Consider the following 12,538-nt stretch of genomic DNA (forward strand, 5'->3'; position numbering starts at 1 on the left):
ATAAAATCATGATAAACTTAGGGATAAATCTGACAAAAATTTAGGTCTGTATATGGAAAACTATAAAACATTGAGGAAAGTTAACAAGGACAAATAAAGAGAGCGATATATTTTGTTCATGGATTTGAGGATTCAATATGGTTAGGATCTCAATTCTCCTCAAATGGACCTATAGATTCAATGCTATCCCAAATTCCCAGCAAGCTTTTTGTAGTAACTGACAAGCTGATTTTAAAATTTATCTGGAAGTGAGAAAGACCGAAAATGATAGTCAAAACAACTTTGAAAAGATGTAGAAATTTAGAGGACTAATATCACCTGATTTCAAGGTATCTTATAAATCTAAACTAATCTAGACAGTGTCATATAAAGACAAATAGATCAATGGAACAGAACTGAGTATCTAGAAATAGAACCATATAGATATGGTTAATTGATTTTTTACAAAAGTGCAAAGGCAATTCAATGGAGAAAAGACAGTATTTTTTTTAAGGTATCATTGATATACAATCTTATGAAGGTGTCACATGAGCAACAGTGGTTTCAACATTCACCCATATTATTAAGTCCCTTCCACCCCACTGGAATAACTGTCCATCAGTGTAGTAAGATGCTATAGAGTCATTACTTGTCTTCTCCATGCTACACTGCCTTCCCCATGACCTACCTATATTGTGTGTGTTAATTGTAATGCCCTTTAATCCCCTTCTCCCTCTCTCTCCACCCACCCTCCCCAACCTTTTCCCTTTGGTAACTGCTAGTCCCTTCTTGGAGTCTGCTGCTGTTTTGTCTACTTCAGTTTTACTTTGTTGTTATACTCCAAAAATGAGTGAAATCATTTGGCACTTGGCGAAAGGATAGTATTTTTAACAAATGATACCAGAATAAATGGATATCCCAGAATAAACACATAAAAAAATCTCAATCTATACCTTACACAAATGCAAAAGAACTCAAAATGGATTGTAGGTATAAACTAACACCTAGAAGAAAACAGAGAACACCTACAAGAAAATAGAAAGAAAATTCTCTGTAACCTTGGGTTAGGCAACGATTTCTTTAAAATACAGCATCAAAAGCATGATCCATTAAAGAAAAATGATAAAAGGTACTTCATCAAAATTAAAACCTGTGCTTCACAAGACGCTGTTAAGACAATGAAACGACAAACCACAAAGAAAATCTTTACAAATCACATATCTGGTAAAGGAATTATATCTCAAATTCAATACTAAGAAAAAAAAACCCAGCCTGATAAAAATGGGCAAATAATTTTAACAGACACTTCACTAAGCAGATATATGGATAGCAAATAAGCACATGAAAAGATGTTTAACATCATTTGTCAACAGGGAAATGCAATTTAAGACCACAATGAAATACCAGTACTCTGTTCTTAGAGTGACTAAAATTGAAGATTGACTACACTAAGTATTGACAAAGATTGTAGGAACTTTTAGGCTCATATGCTGCTGGTGTGGATGTAACGAGTCATAATCACTTGGGAAAACAGTCTGCCAATTTCTTAAAAAGTTATAAACATATCATATGGCCTAGCCATTCCACTTCTAGGTATTTATCGAGCATACACAAAGACTTTAATGTGAATGTTCATAGAAATCTTATTTGTAATAGCTGGAAACTGGAAACAGCTCAGATGTCCATTCACATCTAATGACTAAACAAGATGTGGTATAGTCATACAATGGAATACTAGTAAGGAATAAAAGAAATGATCTACTGATACATGCAATGACATGCATTAATCCCAATAATTATTCTGAGTGAAAGAAGGCAAAAAAAAAAAAAAGCATTAAGTACTATAGGAACCATTTACATAAAACTCTGGAAAATGCAAACTAACCTAATGGGTATGAGAAAATTTTAGGCGGGTGAGGGATATATTCATTATCTTGACTGTGGAGATGGTTTCACAGGTGTAACATATGTGAAGACTTAACAAATTCTGCATTTTAAATGTGTATAGTTTCCTGTATATAAATTACACTTCAAAAAAAGCCATAAAAAATAAAACCAGGTGCAATCACCCAAGTGTCAGTCATATTGTTTCTCTCATGGTGCTGACTTTTGCTGCTGACTATCAAGCTAAACGAGCTTTATCTATCCCACTCCAACCAAGTACCTGGCAGTTCTCTGGTAACAGGGAAGCTCTCCCTGAAAACAGGTTGCTTTTCTCCACCATTGTGTGAGTTAACTTGACAAGTATCCTTTATTGAAGAAGAGAGGCAACCAAAGAACGAAAGAGCAAGTTTTAAAGCTCCAAATTGATGTGCTCTGTGCTGGTGACGGTGGCTGAGATGATGGGACAGAGAAGTGAGAGGTAAAGAAGGAAATGGTATAAGAAGAGGATGAAAGAAGAATCAGTGAGACAAGCAGGTGGAAGGACAGGCAGGGAAGGAAGGAAGAAGAGGGAAAATAAGATGCAGTGAGTGAGAAACCAAGTTCTCCTTCACTCTGTTTTTTTTAAATCACATGAGAAGTTTTCTGATGTCCCTGGATAGAGAACAAATGCATTCAATTACTTTCAGACACTGTACAATGGTTTAGAATACACAGTAATACTAGGAACTAAATTCACTTATCTTAGAGAAAAGTATTTGCTACCAAATCAGACAATTACAGATTATTTTCCTTGGTTTTCTGGATATCCTGTAAGGTGAGGCACACCATCCAATTTATATTCTAAAGGGTCATTTTCAGATTGATGTTCCCCAGTAATATTTTTATTACTTGTTTCATGCAGTCATGGCCCAGCATATTTAACGCAACTAGAGCTGGTCACAGTGGTGGAGCAAGAGCGAAAATGACACAATAACCATTTGGTGAAGGGCTGTTACATGAGCCTGAATCCTCCAGCCCCAACTCTGAACATTAAAATTAAGTCGGTTTTATTTTCCTTTCTCATATGGCATATTCAAAATAAAATGACATTTGTTTTTAGCAGCAAGAAATGGTCTATAAAATCATAAGTTTTTCCTACCTTGACAAAAATTGTTGAATTGCATTCTTGCAATGCCTCCATTAAACTAATCACATGGAGACACACCATTTCTACCATCTGAAACAACAAACATAAAAATTAATTTCCACTCTCCATGATAATGCAAACCTAGCAAACAAGTCTGCAGCCACAAAAGACCCACATCCTGTGCCCAGGAGGCCTTTCTGCTCAATGACCAAAGGGGACCCGCCAGGAGTGGTGTTTGTTTACCACTAAACTTCTAAACTAGGAAATGAAATTTAAAAGTTCCAGAGGTTTTTGTGACTGTCATGCCTTCCTCAAATAAATTTCATGTAAAAGAAATTTCATGTAAGTTTCCTCATCTAACTCAGGGCTGCCAATGGAATTCAGGTATTGCTCTCGCTAATCTGTGGCACACCATGATCCACACCAGAGGACAGATAAGTGGCTTCTGCTTCCTTGATATCCAACTACAGAACTCTTGGGTTTAAGCCCTTTTCTCCATCTTGATCCTTTCTCCACAGTTTCTTCCCCTAGAGTGCTGTTTCATTTATTGCACATCTGTCTTTGAGGCTTTGTTCTCTATGAAACAAGGTAGCCACCTCTACGACAGTTCAAAAATACAGTACAGATAATAGCCCTCTCATCAGAAATTTCTAATGCTAGATTTTAAATACTCCAGGGGAATTTTGCCAGGCTGCTTTATAACGTTTAACAAAATTTTCTGAATAAAATTAATTCAAATTCACTTGTAACATTATTTGTGCAAAATTGATTCATCACAAATTCATTCATCAAGAGATTTGGAAGAGAGGTATTAATGGTATCAAAAAACAAATGACAGTAGAAGGAAACTTTGAAACTCTCATTTAAGGTCTCAGTTTTATCATCTGTAAAATAACAGAACAGAATGCTTGATTTCCAAGTTCTTCGGTCCCAGAATCTCTGTCCCAATAAATGTCATTATTGCCACAGCAGTCAGAACTGTTTGTGTGCTCTAAAATTCTCACATAACTTTCCTTTAAATTGAACTAAAACACTTCTCTCCATACACAATGGCCTTACATTTGCTTCTGTAAAGAAAAGAAAGTGCCTCACTAAAGGCAAAACATTTCCAATTAGAGTTAAATGAAAATGATCCTCAAGACCAGTATTCAACCAATCAAAAATCACTTCCAGAAAGCCTGTTGGAGTCAGTGCACTGTCGGGTTTCTGGACACACTGGAATCACCACGACGATGTTCTTCCAAGTCCCCTGCCCCTCAGAGACAAGAATTCAACTAAGGAAACCCCCAGAAACAAGACACTGGCTGTCGCTTTCCCCGTTGAGAACAGGCCCCAAAGGAGCGCACTGAACTCAAGGACTCCCTTGCAAATTCCTCCCGTACACCCTCCCACCCCGACCCCAGAGGACGAATCCAAGCTTGTTCAATGAAATGGCCTCACGCTGATCACACACCAGGGATTTCCCGATGAGGTTTAGAGCAATCCCTCTCTTGGTGAGCCATCCACGTTAAAATGGACCTGGATTCAACGGCTGAGGAGCTTACATCCTCACCGGGCAACTCAAAAAGGGAAGCTCTTTTCAGGTTTTGAGCTCTGAGTGGAATGAACCTGTGTGGTCAGGCTGCTCTTAAAGAACACAAACAAGGTGACCCAACTCCCTAGAGTTTTTCCAGATTACCTTGGATTCCAAAAATAATACAAATCTCCCTCTTAACTCTCTGACTTTATAGCACAAAACAACCCTCAAAAGTAGAAGTTTCAAACAGATTTCCTTTGGCACTTGGCAGAGAAAACAGAACCTGTTTTTACTGAATTTACTTGACTTGTTTGCTTTCTCATCAAAATTTTTACGCTAGTAGAACATCCAGTTTATAACATAAAAATTCACCAATCCGTGTATATATTACAACTGAGCTCTTTAATAAAGAGGTAATGTGAAGACTGGGGATGGTACACATCTTGAGATTCTCTCCAAGAGGGGGGAAACCTATTGGTGAACTCACCACCTTGTTATGGGCCATCAGCTGAAGGATGCTGGGTGTCACCCTACTCCAAAACTCAAGCGCTGTCAGGATCGCTGTGAAGCTGAATTCATTCTGACTTTGGACATTTGTAGCTACGGCACTCTGTTCGCAGTATACAGTCCAGAGCTGAGCAAAGATGAATGCGTGGAAGAGGGAACACATGTGCAGCACGGAGGTCTGAAAAGAAAGCAAATGGGGGCCGTTACATTCCAGGGGGCTGTGTGCTCCACAGAACTGCTCCCTGCATGTGTGCAGCCTTCCAGGAAGTGCAGCCCAAGCACATCTAATTCATGGGGTCCAAGGCTGAAGGAGTTCTCTGAGTTACAAAGCCATGATTTGTCACCTTAAAACAATCTGCTTTTGTTCATTCAGTGGGAGTCTGCTTAGAGAACAAAACGTCTTTTCCAAGAGAAGGTACCTTAAGTTTGCAGAATAAATCTACCCACCCCTTGCCTGTTGATGGAGCTGACATTCTCATCCCTAACCTAGATTAGGAGGAAAAATCATTCTATTGTTGAAAGGTGTCTCCTCAACTATTAACATGGGGATAATAATACCCTCCTGAAAGACTTGTAGGTAGGAGTAAAATGAGAAGATCAGACGAACACACTGTCCGGCACTTAATAATTATACTAGTAGTAGCACTAGTAGCGACAGAAGCAGCAAAGACGGTATTTCTATTAGTTGTTAGTTGAGTGAGCACCTGCAATGCCCCCGAAAGGAGCTAAAGGCTTTCAAAGGTCACCTCTGTAATTCTCAGACCACCCCCTCATCTATTTTACAGATGAAAACCGGAGTTCAGAGAAGGTAAGTAACTTTTTCAAGGTCACAAAATTACAAAGTAGCATTGTTAGCTCAAACACAGATCTGGGTTGAAATATTAGGAACTGACTGCCTAATTCCTTTTGCAAATACCACTCAGGTCATTTGGATGGGTGCTCTACTTCATTGCCAAGTCAGCTTGCCCTGGCCTAAATCCAAGCTATTCCCAAACCCACTGCCACTTCCCAGAACTTGCCTAAACTCTCTGACGGGCCCTTGGCTTCTCTTAGCCAAGAAGTACCAATGTGTCTGGCTTGCTTGTACTGGCCCATGATCGATGCCTGCCTGGGGTTTACTTATTCCCTCAAGCACATCATCTGTCTCTACAATTTACAAAGTTTTTCTGTGTAGGTGATTCCAACACGAACCTTACTGAGTTCCCAAACGCCTTTCTTATTTTAATTCTGTATCTTCATATAGCTCTAGAGAAATTGAGTGGAAAAGATAGTGCATGAAGAATTTGACAGCACATACATTTTCCTCATCTTCATATTTGGTTCTAAAAACCTATCACAGAATTATTATTTTATTTCTAGCCTTTTATTTCTTTTCATTATTTTGAGACAGAAATGCCTAGGAAGCTAACTCTTGCTTGCCTCCATAATTTATCTTCATTAAAATAAACCAAAAAACAATTTAGGGGAAGAAAAGATAGTGTGGGAATTTAAACAGCTTTAAGTAAGGCATTAGCAAAAAGTTGCTTTCCTGACATCCACAGGAGGGCAAGTGATAAGATGCATTTTCTTCTCAGAAGAAACATAATTGGCTGATAAGGGTTTCCATTAGCAATTTCAATGCATATGGTCTTAATCTTGCAGAAATCACTTACCTTTGATTGCTCTGGAAATCCAATCAGAATAACAATAAGATGGTCTGCAATATGAGAACCTGCATCCAGAGGTATGGGCAGGCATGGAGAGGAGGCATTTGGACACACTGCGTTATGAGTGAGGGAGCCCAGAAGCAGCCAGGACAGCAGTCGGATGTGGGAGACACACTCAATGAACTCTTTCGGCCTGTATAGGAGAGGAAGGAAGAGTCAAAGATGATTTTCTGTTTTGTTTCATTGGGTGCTCACCAAATGCTTATTGATGGAGGGGATTAAAAGCGTAGTCTTGTAGGCAACAGTACAATAAAACACTGAGGTCACAGAGTGCCAAAGAATGGTATGTCTGCTTTTCTTGTCTCCCATTCTGATCCCAGATCTTAGCTTCTTGAGCAAAGAGTAGCCTTTGGTGACACAAGATTAAATGTCATTCTTCCACAAACCCAGCTGACTTCCTGACTAGGTTCTCTTTCTAAACACTTCTTTTCTTCTCACTAGAAAGCTTGACATTCCCACTAGAGGGGAAGGACCAGAGGAGGAGATGGAACACACAGCCACACATTTTCCTGCTCTTCTGTTGTTCTGTCCTCCTGCCCTTCTCACCCTCTACCCCAACTCCTTTCTGTAGCCAGGAAGCAAACCGCTCCCGAATAAACCAGACCATGAACACCTCTCCCTTCTCAGCCCCACCTACAGGCAGGATCCGGGACTTGCACCTCCTTGAGCTCTGCTTCATCTCTGCTATGGCAGGGGTTTTGTTCCAGCTGCAATCTAATTAGCTCCTTGAAGGAAGAAGTTATGTAAGTGCTTAGTAAATACCTATTGATTTTTTTAACCAGTTGAAATTAAGAGTTAGATTGCCGTTCTAAGCTCCAAGTTTTCCTCATCCATCAAGATGATTGAGATTTTTGTATAAGGGCAAATTTATGTTACTGGCAGCATGTCATAAAGTGCTCGTGTTCACAACTGCTGCCAGGTCCACAAGTGTTTGATTCCATATTCTCAGCCAATCATGTTCCACTCCCATCAATCTTCAGTGCATTCATTCAAAGCACTCACTGAGCCCCAGGGGAGGCAGGGCCATTTCCTGCCTTATTAACTCTCATTGCTGAAATAATAAGGGTCTTACCCTTGTTGCATTGCAGAAGGGGGATGATAGAGCCAAGGCAGATAGCGAATCACAGCCTTGTTATCTCTGTGGTTGCCCCGTGAGATTTCCATGGCTGCAATCTGAGCCAGCCCGACTTTGAGATGTCCACCAAAGGTATCTTCATGCAGAGGCTGGGAACATGTCTTCATGTGGCTCTACAAAGCAAAATGGCATTTTTTTTTTTATTTTGGCAGAGAATCTGGAGACATCCCAGGTACCTATTTTAGAAGACCAGGTTGTCATTTTTACACCTTCTATCACCACTCTTAAGCATTCAACCTATTTAAACTTCCTCAATGGTTTCCCATTGTTCTTAGGATGGAGAGGAAACAAATTCTTTGGCGTGGCCTAAAAAGCCTGGAATGATGTAGCCACTGCAGAACTCTGCATCTTACCCCTCCAGACCAACTACACCGGTTTCCTCCCATTTCTGGCATTTGCTTATGCTGTCCTCTCTGCCCAAAGTACTGTTCCTGTCTCTCTTCACCTAACTAACCGTTATTCATTGTTCACATTTTAGCTCAAATGTCATTTTTCCAGGAAGCCTTCCGTGACCTCTCTGGCTAGGTCATATCACACTAGAAGCAGCTCTCATGCCTCTGTCCACCCATTTCCCAGCAATTGTGAGAGACATCATTTTACTTTAGTGTGTATGAAATTTTCTTTAAAATTGACCTTCACTACCAGACTATACACTGAACGAGGGCAGCTAGAGTGTCTTTTTGCTCATTGTCACATCCCTAACTGCCTAGAATAGTGCTAGGCACATCATAGCTGCTCAATACCTGTTTGTTGAATAATTTAAAAATTTCTTTTCTCAGTGTGGCTAGTGGAAAGGGCACTGAGCTGGAAGTTGAGACCTACGTTCTAAATCCGGTTCTGTCCTACTTAGTCACATGGCCTCAGACAAGCCACTTGCCACTTGACTTTTCTGATCTGTTTCCCTTACATGCCAAATCAAAGGACTTGATTAGATCTGTAGTCCCCAACCTTTTGATCACCACGGAGCCTTCTTATTACTTTTCACTGTATTTTCAAAGTGGCTATCAAACAAGCTAAAACGTTTGGGTGACAGTGTTTTCTCTTCCTTATACATCAAAGTTGTTTAAATGTGAGCGACCCGATTCAGCAATCAGGACCCAGGGCAAGTTCTCATGCGCAGGCAGCGGACCCGGAAATGACCAGGCTTAGGTACCATCAGAAAGCCTCAGACAGGGCACGGCCGCTGCCTCCCCAGGTAACAGTAAATCCCAACGGTCTGCTCAATTCTCTCGATATGTCTCTGTGTTTTGAACCTAAAAGAGGAGCGGCCCCAAGCCTCTTACCTTCAGTTTGGTGAGAGTGTGCATGTCTGCCATGAAATCTAGCACTTCGCCGACATACTGCCGTGCGCACTCCATCGCCGCCGTCCCGCACTGAAACACAAGCACACCGCTGGCTGCGCCCCCCGAGCCCCGTGGTCTTGTCAGAATGACGCTCACTGTCAGTTCTGCCCCAGCGGCAGTGAGGGTCTTGCTCTGACTTCACACTGTTTACTAATAAGTTGTTTCATTTTCTGGATTTCTGATTCACGCCATTACCATCAGCCAACTCTGTGACTGTCTGCCCACTGTTCGGACAAAAATGTATAGAAGGTTTGTGGTGGGGAGCAAAGAAATGGGGACAGCTTACGGGAGGCAGGCTTTACATGCTTTTTTCCACTGGGTGATTTGACTGAGTTTTGTTTGCTGCTTTTTAAACTGGTTTGGATACAAAGATTTACCTGATGGAAAGCCATTACTGTCAGTCTTTATGACACAAATCACCTTAAAACCTGAGGAACACTTTATCACTCTAGAGAGTCTTATGTACGTGTAAAATATGTGCCACCAAATTCTAACACCAGAATCTTGAATATTTTTCTATAGAAAAGAGTATGTGAGCAAACATTGTGTTTGCTGAAAACATCAAAATTCTTATAGTCAAGTCAAGTCACTTACAAGTTAACTTCCTTACACACAGTAACCACGTGATTAAACTGGTAAGTGTATGATTATTGCATCCTTGCTAGGGGTAAGGAGAGAAAGAAATGTAATGATCATCTTCCCCACATACTAGCAGCATAGTTGGGAAGTTTTAAAGGAAAAGAAAACACACTTGTGTTACAGGTGATTAAACAGCATAAACCTGCTCTCTTGAGGCAGTGTAATGAATTTCACTTTATAAGCAAAGAAAAGGAAAATGAGCGAACGGGCTGCTGTGTCAGAGCTGTATGGGAGAATCCACACATCAGGGTGGGCGCAATGTGGATCAAAAGCAGGCCTTCTTTGAAGCCATCCGAATACTATGCCAAGGCCTTTCTTAAGGAAAATCTGGAACATTATATTCTTAACTAGTTCACTCAGTGGCTCTTATTTTCCCATATTCATGTAAATCTGCACAGCACTGAACTATATCACTTTCTGTCTCTTCTAGAATGTTACGCCTGTCAGTTCCTCTGACAGGATAACAAACAGTAAAATAAGGTCACTGGCAGTTCTGTCAGACTGTTTTCCAAGCATTTCATACATTCTAAGGTTTTCTTCTTATAATTTAAATCAAGTGAAGGAATTATAAAAGGTTATTGTGCTCCTGTTTTTGGAATATGAATCCTTTAGTGCAAGAAAGGCTTCCCCTGAATTTATTCCATTTTTTCTGACCTTTCATATGTCATGCAAATAGGAGCATATACGCTTTTTTGAATTGCTTGAAAGGGATTTGCTTCTTTCACAGGCAATATTTTATACCATTTCTACTAGGCAAATGTCACAGAAAATAATTACTAGGAGCATTATTCAATATTTGTCTTTTAAGTTTGAATTTCAAAGAAAATGAGAGCAAAGAATATACTATTATCTGGTTACTTTTGCTCTAGAGACAGCAACTGCATCTAATAAAAACCTTAAAATATTCTTTAGAGTCCGTGTAATCTTTCTGAGCCATCTACACTTAAAAGCAAAGCATATAATTTCCAGCCCCTTCTTCTTTTTTACTTTGCAGAACATAAGTATCACTTTAAGTATTATTTAAAAAAAAAAAACATAAAGACTCAAGCTCCACTTGTTTCAGACATCCTATATCTATTTCAATGGAAAAACTGATGACAAAGGTGTTGAAAATCTACTCTAAACCAAAAGACAGGAATTGAAGCGAATCATATCCAACTCTTCCTCAAAACACACAGCTGATTTTAAAGTTATGTTTTTTAGATCATAAAAGTAACACATGTTCAATGTGGGAAACTTGCAAAATACAAGTTCATGATAAGAAAAAGAAAAATCATCATAATCCTAATTCTATCTTCCATCCATGAGACAGCCACTGTTACTTTTTCCTTCAAAGTTTTTTTGAATGCAAACAACATACATGTATACATATAATTTTTATAAGGCTGAGTCCATTTTTTTCTAACCTGCTTTTAAATTAAATCCATCCTAAGCATTTTCCAATTAATTATTCTTTGAAAACTTGATTTGGTAGCCACATAATAGTCTACCAACAATACCTCATGGTGGAGATTACTTTGTTTCCATATTTTTGCTATGTTAAGTGCTGCTTTGATAAATATACTTGTATATAATTCCTTAATGGCATGAACCTGCTCTTTTGAGGCAATGCAATATGCCTATTTAATTATTTTCTTAAACAAATTCCTACAGTTGTCAAACTGCTCTCCAGCATAACTGCATCATTTTTTACTGCCACCAACAGCTTAGATTGCTTGTTTCACTTGATGATCAATAAGTTTAATCACTAAGAAAAGTCTGCTGATTTGCTACCCGATTTTAATATTTATATTATTAAATATTTTAATATTTTATATTAATTTACAGTTCACTGATTGCAAGTGAGGGTAAAAGGTGTATTTTGAATGGCTTATTGGTCATTGGAATGGGTCCTATATGTGGATCCAATAATCGTTTTTTACTTTTTTTGCTGTTATTGGAAGGCTTGGCTTTTGTTGATTTCAGTAAATCTTTCATATATTAGGGATATTATTTTTTAGCTACCACGTAGGTAACAAATAATGAGCTTTAAAGAATTAAATAAGGAAACCAGTGAATGTGCAACAGTGACTGGCTATTCTCTTCTTCCCTAACATGTGAGTAAACCACATTTCCCATTCTCCCTTGTAGCTAGGTGTGGCCAGGTGACTGAATTCTAGCCAATGGAATGTGAGTAAAAGAAAAATGCATCACTTTTAGACCTAGCCCATGAAAACCCTCCATGTACCATATTCTCTTCTCTTTCTCCAACCACCAGCTGATTGCAGAAGACAGCACGTGACTAAGGAGTCTGATCCCTAAGCGTTCACATGGCAGTCCACCTCCCTCTACTAACCACGATGCCCGTTTAAACTTCCCACAAGCAAATAATAAACTTTCTGCATGTTAAGTTGCTGAGAATTGGGATTTTATCTCACAGTATCTTATATTTCCTCACTTCCATTAAGAACTCTTCAAAAAAAAGTCTGCTAATTCTAATCCCAGAAATTATAAAGAAATAGTCTAAAATACAAAGATTGAGCACAAAGATGCTTATCACATATTAGTTACAATTGCATAATACTGAAAATAGCTAAAATATTAAAAAATAAGTAATATATGCTAATATTCTTTTTAATAGTTAATGTTTACTCAACACTTACTAGATGTCTGGCACCACGCTAATGTTTACACGCACTATCTCATTTAATCCCCAACCCAGAC

At 39.1% G+C, this 12,538-nt stretch overlaps 1 protein-coding gene across 9 annotated transcripts in view; it reads right to left on the reverse strand.

Annotated features, from left to right (window-relative positions):
- The window catches only part of UNC79 (unc-79 homolog, NALCN channel complex subunit), a 238,393-nt gene that overhangs the window by 9,298 nt on the left and 216,557 nt on the right, over positions 1-12,538 (reverse strand). For 8 of the 9 annotated variants that reach the window (XM_073241936.1, XM_073241935.1, XM_073241932.1 and 5 more), the window contains 5 exons: positions 9,137-9,226; positions 7,791-7,966; positions 6,665-6,851; positions 4,993-5,190; positions 3,002-3,079 (listed from right to left, as the gene is read on the reverse strand). In XM_073241936.1, coding sequence (XP_073098037.1) covers positions 3,002-3,079; positions 4,993-5,190; positions 6,665-6,851; positions 7,791-7,966; positions 9,137-9,226 — 729 coding nt within the window. Of the gene's footprint in view, positions 1-2,143; positions 2,515-3,001; positions 3,080-4,992; positions 5,191-6,664; positions 6,852-7,790; positions 7,967-9,136; positions 9,227-12,538 lie in introns of all 9 variants that reach the window. The other variant, XR_012133711.1, reaches the window with a different exon arrangement.

This window comes from Manis javanica, chromosome 8, assembly GCF_040802235.1.
Source record: "Manis javanica isolate MJ-LG chromosome 8, MJ_LKY, whole genome shotgun sequence".
Classification (NCBI taxonomy): Eukaryota; Metazoa; Chordata; class Mammalia; order Pholidota; family Manidae; genus Manis; species Manis javanica.